We start from the raw sequence: 14,871 nt of genomic DNA, 5'->3' as shown, positions 1-14,871 counted from the left end.
TACTGGATATGCACTATGTTTGCACTTTAGTTCTGTCACTTATGTGGTAGCAAATGATGATTCTTTTCATATATTCCATTCCTTATGTGTCCAGTCCTCCCCCTCTTTGGCCCCATCTATCCACTTTTGATACATATATAAACTATTCTCTTTCTTTACACCTTTCTGACCATCTAAGGAGTAAGGTGTCAGATTATGTAAATTAATATATCCAGATTTATTGAAGTGTGGGTCTGTTACATGGGTCCCTTTCCACTTTAAGTACAACCTGGCTCGTTTGGCTGGTGACGCGTCTCCCTCCTGAGCCGGTTGCTATGTGCTTAGTGACGTGTGACCCACGTGCTTTCCCCATTCTGGATGTTTGCACTAGTATCACTTACCCCTTTCTTCACTTATCAGCCTGCTCCTTTTGTCCGTCACCGGGGGGGCGGGGGTGTGCAGCCTCTGGCCGTCATCTGCGATCTGCATCTGCTATGGTCGCAGTATGGCGTGCTGGAATGCTGGCACTTTGCACGTCCCTCCCGTTGCCGGGGGAACGGGGACGCCGCGCTCCTTGTAGCGTGGATCGCGCACTGCCTGCCCTGTCAGATGCGGTGCAGTGTGTGCGGACGTCCCCGCCTCCTTCCGGCTTCCGGTCACGTGAGGAATCACGTGACCGGGTGTTCAGACATATAGGAGCCGGTTTGTAAGACAGACACTATATCTCTCCTCCCGGAAGAAGCGGTCTTAGGGCTGCGAAACGGCCGTCGGAGGTCCCCTCTGCCTGGTCCCCTTGAACCACCTATATACTGGTAAGCCTTTGTGCCGGCCCGATTCACTTTGGTCCCTATGGAGCTGACTTTCTCTATTTATACTTCATTACTTTGCATATATCTCCATATGTGACCATGCCTTTATTTAGTACCCTTTGGGTAGGTGTAAGATCCATATACTATTTATAGGTGGCTATTCTGACATACACTATAATACATTTTTTGTACAGCCTCCCTATCCTTTGTTGTCTAGGCAACACTATATATAGCCCCATATAGCTGCCATATCACCTGCATACCGGAATCTCCTTCCTGATTATGTTCATTTTTGATATGTTAGGTGATTCATGGGGATCTGATGTATTTTTCCCATGTCTATGCTTCTTAAGTGTTTTTTACATGTACTTGTAACGATTTCTAAATAAAATTAATATAATTGCACATAAATACTCCGCTTCTATTGTTCCTTCAATTGTCCTTTGGAGTGTGCAGTCTCTGGGACTTGCTGGTGGGTTAACTTATACCCGTTACCAGTATGACCCTCTAGAGACCATAAGGTTTAACCATGAGGCTTCTTGTTTGGATACTTATTTCTTCTGTGTTCTTCACAGCTTGGCCGTGGTTCACCATGGATTTTAGGACACATGACCAGACGTGGCTCCTAGAACTTGACAGAGCATTTAAGGATGGGAATAATACTACACCAGAGGGTGTGGATGATGGAATCAAGAAAAAGATTTTCAAATACAAAGGCATTCTTAGGAAGAGGACTCGCATGTGGTGGAATAAGGCCTTTCTGGAAAAATATCTAGAAAAGGACCTTATTCCCAGAGGTCTGATAGTTCAGGTCTTCCCTTCCTATGGTGTTGATAATCCGGATTTTAGAAAAGAATGGGAAATGCTGTCTGGTGCTTGTTCCCGTGGCTTCATGAAATTACTAATTAAAGCTAACTGTCAATCCCTGAGGGAATTTGAACATGATATGGAGAAGTTGCAAACTTCAATCTCTCGGGATATGTCACGCGAGTCTTTCACTGCACTTGAAGAGGAATTGAAGCAGTTGGTTGAAAAATGGGATAAGGAAGTCAGAGATCAAAAATTTAAGAAACTGCAGAGGGATCAAAATGATTTTAAAAATAATAGAATGTATCGGTGGAGATCGGCGGGCGGTAGATCCAGACCTTTTTCTAGGTCTGTTTCTGCTTCCCGTTCCAGATCGACTTCCTTGCAGTCAGGTCTCTCTGATGTTGAATCTATCGGGGAAGCCTCTGGACCTTCTAGAAATATAGAAACTTATACAATTAATACGAGAGGTAGAAACCGTACTAATAATCCTCCTTTAAAGAACGTCACAAAGACGAAACCCACTAAAAAGCCTAATGCTTTGGAGGTAATTAATCTCTCTAATCATTCCTTTACCCAACAACAACTTGAGGTGTTATCCAAAGGTCTCAACTTTGCACCTACTAACTTTTTCAACCCTTTCACTGCAGTGAAGGACCTACATTTATTCGCTAGATAGCTGATTCTTAAGAAGCTCCATCTTAAAGGCCGCGGGGAGCAGGCTCCGGACAGCACCCTTGAAGGTGAGGCCCTACAGGCACTGAATGATCTACTTGAGGAACAAAATGCTCAGATTCAAGGTACATTCCCTCCATGTGCCTATCCCAAGTCATCTAGGTTTCCCCCCTTGTCCCTATGTGCATCTGTTGATATCTTCACCAAGCTGGTGACTGAAGATTTTATGAAGATCACCACCAAAAGACGGGGTGATAATTTACATCCTGATCACCGTCTGGCATTGAGACAATTACAATCTTTAACAGATGTGGTGATTAAACCCGCGGACAAGGGGGGTAACATAGTGGTTTGGCCATGTGATAAGTATGAGAGGGAGGCTTTCAAGCAACTCAGAAACAGGGATACTTATCAAAAACTTGATTATAACCCTCTCTTTCGCTTTCAGGCTTCGCTCTCCCTTATTTTACATGGGGCAGTGGAAGAGGGAATTATCACTAAAAAGGTGCATGATGGCCTCTTTACTGTATCCCCTAAGATCCCCACTTTTTACCTTCTACCCAAGATCCACAAAGATCTCCTTGACCCGCCCGGGCGTCCTATAGTGTCTGGCATAGAGGGGATGAGTGATCCTATTTGTAAATTTTTGGATCATTATTTAAAACCTATAGTTGAGACGCTCTCCTCTTATATTCGTGACACTACGGATGTCCTGGCAAGGGTCGATGGGATTTTTGTGGATCCAGAGGTCCTTCTGGTCACGGCTGACGTGGAATCATTATATACTTGTATTTCACACGATCACGGCCCTACTGCAGTTCGCTTCTTCTTGGAGATGACCAATCTGGACTCCCATTTATCTGAATTAATCCTCGAGCTCCTCCACTTTATCCTGACACATAATTTTTTTGTTTTTAAAGATCTTTTATAACCAACAGACCCGCGGCACAGCCATGGGGGTGGCTTGCGCGCCCGCGTACGCCAACCTCTTCCTGGGTTTTTGTGAGAGGGGGCTATTTTGCAGGCCGAACCGGCATTTAAGGATTGCCTCCCCGGTGCTCCCTCTATGACGTCAAGAAGATCTAGGAACCTTAGGGATCTCCTAGTACGCAGCCATTATGTTCCTGCCCCTTCCAACTTTCTTAGTCTCAGTACACCGAGAAGAGGATGTTTTTCCTGTGGCCACTGTGTGGCATGTGTGAACATTGGCAGGGGCAATTCCTTTGCCTCTGCTGATGGGTCTCGCACGTATCAAATTAAACATTACATCTCATGTCAAACCTCTCACGTGGTCTATTATGCCACCTGTGACTGCCCCTTGATATACATCGGACTTACGACTCGAGAATTGAGGGTACGTACACGCGAACACGTGAGAGACATTTGTGGAGCCAGAACCATCACGGACATCTCAACTCTTAAGACCTTACCAAGACACTTCAAGTCTGTGCACAATTGTAATCCGAGATCCCTGAGGGTACTGGGGATTGATGTCATTCATGGTGGCATAAGGGGCGGCAATTTAAAGAAACGATTAGCACAGTGTGAGACCCGTTGGATCTCCGTTCTTGGCACACTGTCCCCTGCTGGTTTAAACGAATCTATCAGTTTTGCACCCTTTTTATGAGTCCTTCCTGTTTGCCCTTTATTGCTACTGATTGACTTCACTGTTGTGAAGATGTATTATGCTAATCTTTTCCCTTGATGTGGTTTTTAATATAACTTTTAGTTTATTACTTTGAAACTTATATTTTTTCCTTTTTTCTCCTGTTAAGTTATCTTAATTCTGTCATCCCTATTGATTGATCCCAGTGTCTGTCCTTTGGATTGAGGCCATATGAGCAAGAAGGACTGCAAGAATGGATATGGATATTTGATGTGATATTTTCTCATGCCTTGTATAATAAAATGTTTTATGTCCTTTATATATCAAATAATTATATATATACTGGATATGCACTATGTTTGCACTTTAGTTCTGTCACTTATGTGGTAGCAAATGATGATTCTTTTCATATATTCCATTCCTTATGTGTCCAGTCCTCCCCCTCTTTGGCCCCATCTATCCACTTTTGATACATATATAAACTATTCTCTTTCTTTACACCTTTCTGACCATCTAAGGAGTAAGGTGTCAGATTATGTAAATTAATATATCCAGATTTATTGAAGTGTGGGTCTGTTACGTGGGTCCCTTTCCACTTTAAGTACAACCTGGCTCGTTTGGCTAGTGACGCGTCCCCCTCCTGAGCCGTTTGCTATGTGCTTAGTGACGTGTGACCCACGTGCTTTCCCCATTCTGGATGTTTGCACTAGTATCACTTACCCCTTTCTTCACTTATCAGCCTGCTCCTTTTGTCCGTCACCGGGGGGGCGGGGGTGTGCAGCCTCTGGCCGTCATCTGCGATCTGCATCTGCTATGGTCGTGGTATGGCGTGCTGGAATGCTGGCACTCTGCACGTCCCTCCCGTTGCCGGGGAAACGGGGACGCCGCGCTCCTTGTAGCGTGGATCGCGCACGCGCACTGCCTGCCCTGTCAGATGCGGTGCAGTGTGTGCGGACATCCCTGCCTCCTTCCGGCTTCCAGTCACGTGAGGAATCACGTGACCGGGTGTTCAGACATATAGGAGCCGGTTTGTAAGACAGACACTATATCTCTCCTCCCGGAAGAAGCGGTCTTAGGGCTGCGAAACGGCCGTCGGAGGTCCCCTCTGCCTGGTCCCCTTGAACCACCTATATACTGGTAAGCCTTTGTGCCGGCCCGATTCACTTTGGTCCCTATGGAGCTGACTTTCTCTATTTATACTTCATTACTTTGCATATATCTCCATATGTGACCATGCCTTTATCTAGTACCCTTTGGGTAGGTGTAAGATCCATATACTATTTATAGGTGGCTATTCTGACATACACTATAATACATTTTTTGTATAGCCTCCCTATCCTTTGTTGACTAGGCAACACTATATATAGCCGCATATAGCTGCCATATCACCTGCATACCGGAATCTCCTTCCTGATTATGTTCATTTTTGATATGTTAGGTGATTCATGGGGATCTGATGTATTTTTCCCATGTCTATGCTTCTTAAGTGTTTTTTACATGTACTTGTAACGATTTCTAAATAAAATTAATATAATTGCACATAAATACTCTGCTTCTATTGTTCCTTCATGTATCCTAGATATGTGGAAGTTGTTAAGACGCTCTGTTCCCAAATTATCAAAGCTTTTATGCCAAAAAAAACTGTCACAAAAATTTGGAAAGTTGTGCCAAGATTTGACATTTTCACTCTAAAATTGGCAGAGCTTAGGTGGGACGGGGGCGTGACAGCACAGCTCCTTTAATTCATGACGAGCTGTGGTGTTCCCTATGCCAGAAATCTCACTCCAGTGTCTGATGGGAGTAATATTTCTAGTATGGCACAAGGAGGCACATGCCACTCGTCAAACGCTCCAGATTCATGAGGAGGCATTTACCTCTTCATGAATCAGAAGTGGTCCCCGCAGAAATGGGGCTTTTTATGTTATAAAACTGGTCCCTTTCCAAAGGATAATTGGATAATTGTTGTAATAAAAAAAAACTAAAGGATTTTATCTGTCTGATATCCAAGAGATTATTTTTGTTGTGGGGCTACCCACACATAAAGATATACGGACCCGTTGAAGTTCGGGTTTTTCAATCGGACTTTAAATAAAGTTCAGTTCGGGAACTGGACTGGTCCTGAACCCCGTTGGAAGTCACTGATTGAGCAGTTCGGGTCTCCGCCCACATGCATCTAGCCATAAACAGCATTTATTACCAGGGGAGGGAGGGCGGGTTTTTTCCTTGTACACAATACATCCTATAACGATGTTTTTACCTCCCCGTGAAAGCGATTCACACACTGCAAGCGGCTCGCACTGGACCGAGCACTGAGTGTACCCGAGCAAACCGTTTTTTAACAGGGAGAAATGCAAAGTCATACATCTGGGCAAGAATAATGAAAAGAGCATGTACAGCATGGGAGGAATAGAGCTATCCAAGAGCATATGTGAAAAAGACTTAGGTATACTAATAGATCACAGACTGAACATGAGTCAACAGTGTGACACAGCAGCAAAAAAGGCAAACACCATTCTAGGATGTATTAACAGAAGCATACAGTCTAGATCCCGTGAAGTCATTATCCCCCTTTACTGCTCTTTGGTCAGACCTCATCTGGAATATTTTGTCCACTTCTGGGCACCACATTTTAAAAAAAGATATCAACAAACTGGAGCAAGTTCAGAGAAGAGTGACCAGAATGGTGACTGGTCTCCAAACCATGTCCTATGAGGAATGGTTACAGGATTTAGGATTGTTTAGCTTGCAAAAGAAAAGACTGAGAGGAGACTTAATAGCCGTCTTCAAATATCTTAAAGGCTGTCACACTGTAGAGGGATCAGATTTATTCTTATTTTCACAAGGAAAGACTAGAAGCAATGGGATGAAACTGATGGGGAGGAGACACAGATTAGATATTAGAAAAAACATTTTGACAGTGAGGGTGATCAATGAGTGGAACAGGCTGCCACGAGAGGTGGTGAGTTCTCCTTCAATGGAAGTCTTTAAAAAGAGGTTGGACAGACATGTGTCTGGGATGATTTAGTGAATCCTGCTTTGAACAGGGGGTTGGACTAGATGACCCAGGAGGTCCCTTCCATTCTATGATTCTATGATTCTATGCTAGATCAAGTGGTTAGGATACATAAAGCACCCGAACTCCGAACGCTAACTGATTTTTTGTGTAAAGTCTGTATTTGGCACAAACATTGAACTTTACTATACAGGTTCCCTCATCTCTGCCCACAAACCTTTATTACAGTTTAGATTATGGGTGTAGAAGAGACCAGAACTGAAAGGGGCCTATCTCTTGGTGGAGAGGAAGTAACATTTATGATACCTATGCTGGGGTTTTGTGAATGTAATGGGATTCGGTCACTAAGTGTTTACCACTTAATTAAAAATCAGAATAATGTAAATACAGTGTCACATTAGGTACCGGGAGGTGTGGCGCCCCTGACCTGGTCAGGCACCACTGAGTACTGCACCCATGCTGGGGACAGTACAATACAGGTAATCCAGAAGGCTGACTGGGGTGTGGTACACAGGCGCATAGTAATCAGGTCTCACACATGTACCCATGAGAGGACCCCTGGGGATCCCAGGAGGGGGAAAAGCCTTCACCTTCACTGGAATAGTGGAGGGGGCCAAAAGCCTCCATCTCCTCTCAAGGGGTGTGGTAAGAGAATCTGGTTGCTAGGTGGCGTAGGCAAGAACAGGAGAGGAGGAGCAGTGAGCCAGTTCAGAGCAGAGTCCAGGGAGCTCCGAGGAGAGCTGACCCCTTCCCCTGGGCTGCTGTAGTCTGACAGCGTCCGCGCAGTGGCTACCGACGGGGGAGAACGGTCACCTAGGAGGGCTACCCGAAACCCATCTCCAGCTAGAGAGAGAGCACAGAGTGGGAAGTAAGGAGACTGCTAGGGAGTACCAGGCCCAAACGGGCGGCAGATCCCGAAGCGGAGATAGATCCAGCTTTCTTTTGCTAAACCTGCCGGTGTGGGGCTCTCAAAGCCCACGCCACAACACCACAAAAAGCCGCAGCCACGTAGCCACAGTTAGGGCCCATAGCTCACAGGTGGCAAGAAGCTGGAGTGATCTGGCCCAGGCAACAAGCACACGGCAAACGAAGGGGAGTGAGGCTTCAGCAACTTCCCTGGGTGACCCCCATAGGGACTCAAAGTCGGGGTCACCCCAAACCACCAAGGGCTAAGGAAGGCGAGTTAGTAGTCACCCTCACAAGTCAGCCTGAAGGACACCTGGTTCCCGCCTGGTTCATCCCAGCTACGCCCGGGTTACTCACCCTGCCACCTGAAGTGAGTAAAAACCCTGAAAGACATTCTGCCTGTGTGGAGTTATTCTGCGCCTTGTGGTACTACGCACCTACACCGGGCCCTGGGGCTTGCCTCACTCTCAGGAGGCTATTCCAACTAACTGCACATACCATCAGCCCCAGGCGACCCTCAACCTGCAGTGGCGGTCCCTACTGGCCGCAATACTGAGAGTGGCGTCACGACTAGAAGAAGATCTCCTACCTGTGACAAGACTGAGCCGAGTGGAGTTCCTGAAGGTAATGCACCGACACAACACCTGTGGGGCTTCACATCTGGCGTCACGAACAGGATAAGGACTAGACCTGTTCAGACAGGTGACCATGTGCCTAGGCGGTCCGCTTGAAAAATTGGAAGCGCCGCCATATTGCCACCATGAAAAGCGCGCTGAAAAACAACAGCAGCCCGCGCTGGAAGAAGTTACCGCCCACGAAGAGGTGTGGCTACCCAGAGATCCCCTGCAGAGTTCTGACCTCGCTTGTGAAGAGAGCGGAAGCGTCCAGAGACGGCGGGAAGGAAAGGGAGCCACAAGCCTGCTGCTGCAGAGAGAAGAGATGGAGTCCAGACGTGGATACCCAGAACCAGGCTCTGCTGCCTGGTGGTGCCGGGAGCTTGCTATCTTCTGCGATCAGCTGGAGGCCAGGATTATGCGACAGCTCAGTGAGGGACGCACGGAGCTTCTGGAGATGGCTGCGGCGGTTCGGACCTACGAGGAGGGAGCCGCGCGACGCCTGCCAGATCGAGCGGCGATGACTCAGATCCCGATGGTGCCACTGATGGGTGAGTCCAGAGTTGCCCCGGCCAGCGCAAGTGCTCCAACCCCTGCTGCTACGACCGCTGTCCCAGAAGAGGCGCCCGGCGCGGCGACGCTGAGCCAGGCCGCAGCCATGCCAGGTGCGGCCCGCCAAGCCCAGGCCGCCGCAGCGATGCCCTGCTCGGCCCGCCAAGCCCCGGCCGCCGCAGCGATGCCCTGCTCGGCCCGCCAAGCCCCGGCCGCCGCAGCGATGCCCTGCTCGGCCCACCAAGACCCGGTCCCTGCAGCGACGTCCAGCCCAGCCTGCACAGATCCCATCGCAGCTGCGACGCCGATCCAGGCCGCCGCCATACAGGGCGCGGCCCGCCAAGACCAGGCCGCCGCCATACAGGGCGCGGCCCGCCAAGAGACTACATCACCATTTATCCCGGCCTGCAGGGCCAGAGCAGACACCGCTCCCCAGCCTAAGGAAGTCCCTACTAGGAAATCCCTGGTAGGTGAGGACCCCGCATACTGGCAGCTGAAGGCTGACCTGGAGGCCAAGTTCCCACCGGAGATGGTGGACCAGTACATGCTCCCTCCGCACACCCCTAAGGCAACCCCTGCAGCAACCACGCCGAAGAGTCCACCGCCTGGGCCAGCTGAGGAACACTCATCCCCAGCGCTGCCACGACCAGAGTGCAGCGAAGAACTAAGGGGGAGAGGAGGGCAAGAAGCTGAGGAGTTGCCCCCGGAGCCAGCAGCAGTGCTAGTCCCAGAGCCGGAGATGCTGCCGTATTCCCGCTGGGACGAGGAAGACCCGATACCCTCTGCTGAAGAAGATCTGCCCCAAAACCTCACCTGGGAGCTTGTAAGCTGCACATCGCAGAATCCAGCCCGCAAGACACAGCGCCGCAGTAGAACCCAGTTTTCCCCTGCACCGCCATCCCCAGAGCAGAGAGAAGTCACAGCCAGAGACCTACAAGAAAAAAGGTTACTGAGAAGGTCCAAAGCCCAGGTCAGAGGACCCCTATGCAGAGGAGTAGTCGAAGACTTTAGCCTGAAGTCAGGATACGGGTTCATCGTAGCACCTGGTATCAAAGAAGGTATTTTTGTCAATAGGAGAGATGTGAGAGCTCATCTGCCCAGAGGACACCCTGGCAGAAACTTAAAGATGGGAGACACAGTGCAGTTCACCATGCACCAAGGAGAAAGAGGGTGGTACGCGCTAGATGTAATGCCATGCCCTAAAGAAACAGAGGAAGAAAAGAAAGATAGAGATAGAGAAAGAAAAGACCAAAGACCAAATGAAGAGACAACCACAGATGAAGAAAAAGGTCAAGGAAGCAACAGGTGCCGCAGCCCTACAGGCCCAAGCCCTGGTGAAGAAGAATCTGCATAAAGTAAAGCATACCGCAAGTTGAAGTTTTGAAAAGTTGAAGTTTGTTTTGCAACGTTCTCAAGTTCAAGTAATGTGCCCACAAAAACTATTGTGAGAAATAAACCTTAAGGCTATGAACTGGCTATAGCCACAAACTCTCGCAGTGTAAATAGTTACACCAGAGGGCACCACCACCACCAGAGTCAGCCTGTTTAGGGGCTTGGCTCGTCTGCAACCAGGAGGAGCCCGTCCGTATATAGGGCCTTGGCTCACCTGCGACCAGAGAGCATGCCTGTTTATGGGGCCTGGCTCTCCACCACAAAGAGGGTACCTGGTCAGCACCAACTGTGGAGGCCGCCTCTACATCCTGCCAGAAGAGGCTGAAGGCGCGGATCCACCAGGCCAGGTATACCCTGAAACCACCAGCCCATGAAAGCCGCCTCTACATCCTGCCAGAAGTGGCTGAAGTCGCGGCCAACGTGAAAGGGTTTTGGGTGGGTTAACGGACTTGTGGGTGGAGGGTGGTGATGTATGGTACCTGGTGCTTTTAAATGTTTTAACATGTTTTAATGTTTTATGCATTTTAAAATGTTGTCTTGCAGCCCGAGGACGTGCTGGTGATAACTAAGGGGGAATGTGGCGCCCCTGACCTGGTCAGGCACCACTGAGTACTGCACCCATGCTGGGGACAGTACAATACAGGTAATCCAGAAGGCTGACTGGGGTGTGGTACACAGGCGCATAGTAATCAGGTCTCACACATGTACCCATGAGAGGACCCCTGGGGATCCCAGGAGGGGGAAAAGCCTTCACCTTCACTGGAATAGTGGAGGGGGCCAAAAGCCTCCATCTCCTCTCAAGGGGTGTGGTAAGAGAATCTGGTTGCTAGGTGGCGTAGGCAAGAACAGGAGAGGAGGAGCAGTGAGCCAGTTCAGAGCAGAGTCCAGGGAGCTCCGAGGAGAGCTGACCCCTTCCCCTGGGCTGCTGTAGTCTGACAGTGTCCGCGCAGTGGCTACCGACGGGGGAGAACGGTCACCTAGGAGGGCTACCCGAAACCCATCTCCAGCTAGAGAGAGAGCACAGAGTGGGAAGTAAGGAGACTGCTAGGGAGTACCAGGCCCAAACGGGCGGCAGATCCCGAAGCGGAGATAGATCCAGCTTTCTTTTGCTAAACCTGCCGGTGTGGGGCTCTCAAAGCCCACGCCACAACACCACAAAAAGCCGCAGCCACGTAGCCACAGTTAGGGCCCATAGCTCACAGGAGGCAAGAAGCTGGAGTGATCTGGCCCAGGCAACAAGCACACGGCAAACGAAGGGGAGTGAGGCTTCAGCAACTTCCCTGGGTGACCCCCATAGGGACTCAAAGTCGGGGTCACCCCAAACCACCAAGGGCTAAGGAAGGCGAGTTAGTAGTCACCCTCACAAGTCAGCCTGAAGGACACCTGGTTCCCGCCTGGTTCATCCCAGCTACGCCCGGGTTACTCACCCTGCCACCTGAAGTGAGTAAAAACCCTGAAAGACATTCTGCCTGTGTGGAGTTATTCTGCGCCTTGTGGTACTACGCACCTACACCGGGCCCTGGGGCTTGCCTCACTCTCAGGAGGCTATTCCAACTAACTGCACATACCATCAGCCCCAGGCGACCCTCAACCTGCAGTGGCGGTCCCTACTGGCCGCAATACTGAGAGTGGCGTCACGACTAGAAGAAGATCTCCTACCTGTGACAAGATCCAGCTGAGTGGAGTCCCTGAAGGTAATGCACCGACACATACTAGCGGGGCTTCACAGAGGTACCAATCAAACGGCGAAAGGGAAGGAAAACCCTGTGCGTAGGGAAGGGGAGATGGTAACCTCTGACTAAGGGGCACTTTGCACACTACGACATCGCAGGTGCGATGTCGGTGGTGTCAAATTGAAAGTGACGCACATCTGGCATCACAGGCGATATCGTAGTGTGTAAATCCTAGATGATACGATTAACGAGCGCAAAAGCGTCGTAATCGTATCATCGGTGTAGCGTCGGCGTAATCCATAATTACGCTGACACGACGGTCCGATGTTGTTCCTTGCTCCTGCGGCAGCACACATCGCTGTGTGTGAAGTCGCAGGAGCGAGAAACATTTCCTACCGGCATCACCGCGGCTCCCGTAGGATATGCGGAAGGAAGGAGGTGGGCGGGATGTTTACATGCCAGGATGGAGGAAACATGCATGCCATGATGGGGAAAATATACATGCCAAGATGGAGGAAGCATGCATGGCAGGATGGGGAAACATGCATGCCAGGATGGGGAAAACATACATGGCAGGATGGGGAAAACATACATGCCAAGATGGAGGAAACATGCATGCCAGGATGGAGGAAACATGCATGCCAGGATGGGGAAACATGCATGCCAGGATGGGGAAAACATACATGGCAGGATGGGGAAAACATACATGCCAAGATGGAGGAAACATGCATGCCAGGATGGAGGAAACATGCATGCCAGGATGGGGAAAACATACATGGCAGGATGGGGAAAACATACATGCCAAGATGGAGGAAACATGCATGCCAGGATGGAGGAAACATGCATGCCAGGATGGAGGAAACATACATGGCAGGATGGGGAAAACATACATGCCAAGATGGAGGAAACATGCATGCCAAGATGGAGGAAACATACATGCCAGGATGGAGGAAACATGCATGCCAGGATGGGGGGGAAACATGCATGCCAGGATGGAGGAAACATGCATGCCAGGATGGAGGAAACATACATGGCAGGATGGGGAGAAACATACATGCCAAGATGGAGGAAACATGCATGCCAAGATGGAGGAAACATACATGCCAGGATGGAGGAAACATGCATGCCAGGATGGGAAAAATATACATGCCAAGATGGAGGAAACATGCATGCCAGGATGGAGGAAACATGCATGCCAGGATGGGAAAAACATACATGCCAAGATGGAGGAAACATGCATGCCAGGATGGGGAAAACATACATGCCAGGATGGAGGAAACATGCCACGATAGGGTACATTTACCAGGAAGGGGAACATTTACCAGCATGGGGAACATGTTAAGATGGGGAACATTTACCAGGAAGGGGAACATTTACCAGGAAGGGGAACATGCCGGGAAGGTGGACATTTACCAGGATGGGGATACATGCTAGGAAGGGGGACATTTACCTTGATGGGGGTACATTTACCTGGATGGGGGTAAATTAACCAGGATTGGGAACATTTACCAGGATGGAGGACATTTACCAGGAATGGGGTACATGCCGGGATGGGGGAACAATTACAAGGATGGGCAATATGTCAGGATGGGGTACATTTACCAGCATGGGGGGAGAACATGCCAGAATGGGGTACATTTACTAGGATGGAGGACATTTACCAGGATGAGGTATATTTACCAGGATGGGGCCATGATGGGGGCAAATATACCAGAATGTAGGAAAAATATATCAGGATGGGGGACATGTTTACCAAGAAGTGGCCCAGGAAGGGGGCCATAACTACACAATGAAAGGAGAGGGGAGCAACTCGTGCGTCTTTATGAGATTTCAAGATGTTCAGACTTTGAAATGTAGATGTGGATTTAAGGGTGAAATCTGATTGCATTTCATGCTAAAATTTCTGTCTAATATGCTGCAATTTTTTCCAGAAAGATCAACTGCTGTGTCTGGAAAGGGCTCAGCTTCAATGTGTGGTAAGCATGCATGAGTGTGATGCCTCCTGCTGAAGAGAAGACTGCAAAGGTAAAAATAAAATCAATTATTTACATAATAGGATTGGTTGGCACTTCGGAAAAAATATTGGGTTTAGGGCTACAGTTTGGGCACTCGGCCTGTAAAAGATTCGCCATGACTGCCCTAGGCTGACCCTGATCTGGGCCCTAAATAGGGAACGGATGGGATGAGCTCTTCATCAACCCCACTAAGCACTATAGGACAAACAGAGATAACAAACAAAGGGAAACAACAAACAACTTATCTATAGACGACTAATTAAGAACTTCAGTAAAGAGCAATAACAATCCTGCTGGTGTGTGCAAGCCACATGCTTGCATCCAGAGCTTGTGAAGGAACTGAATATCACTAGTACAAGTTCAGGGAAAATGAGAGTATTTAAACCCAAGGGGAAATACAGACTATTAGCAACTGAAGGGAAGAGGAGCTCCCCTGGGTCCTAAAGAAAAAAGGATGATAACCCAGCAGAGGAGATATCAGTACACTGAATACTGACAGCAGGAACAATAGAAAGTCAGGGAACATTTTGCGCAGCTAAATGCTGTGACCGTCTAATGCCAAACACCACAGTACTGTCTGTTACCCGTGACAGACAGGGAATATGAGTAGTAGGGGTTACACATGTCACGTCAAAAGTAATTTGACAGGTACCACGCCCCTATCAAAGTGTGGGCTTGTCCCTCCCCCTCTCTCCCTCTGCACACACAGCTCCCCTCCCCTAACATTCCATCTGGCAGTTGCTTTCTACATTCCCAGTATTTTATAGGCTTTTGATTAGGAATTTGATACTGCAATCTGTATGTAGTCCTGAATTTGATTGTGGTTTTAT

General features: G+C 48.9%; 1 protein-coding gene across 1 annotated transcript in view; it reads left to right on the top strand.

Moving 5' to 3' along the window:
• The window catches only part of LOC142258831 (uncharacterized), a 92,687-nt gene extending 89,486 nt beyond the window's left edge, over positions 1-3,201 (top strand). The window contains 2 exon segments of the mRNA XM_075331415.1: positions 1,364-2,142; positions 2,290-3,201. Of these exon segments, the coding sequence (XP_075187530.1) occupies positions 1,364-2,142; positions 2,290-3,201 (1,691 nt within the window).
• Positions 3,202-14,871: the final 11,670 nt, after the last annotated feature.

Source organism: Anomaloglossus baeobatrachus (assembly GCF_048569485.1).
Source record: "Anomaloglossus baeobatrachus isolate aAnoBae1 chromosome 5 unlocalized genomic scaffold, aAnoBae1.hap1 SUPER_5_unloc_13, whole genome shotgun sequence".
Classification (NCBI taxonomy): domain Eukaryota; kingdom Metazoa; phylum Chordata; class Amphibia; order Anura; family Aromobatidae; genus Anomaloglossus; species Anomaloglossus baeobatrachus.
The sequence above is the reverse complement of the archived record's forward strand: the minus strand, read 5'-3'. Positions and strand labels throughout refer to the sequence as shown.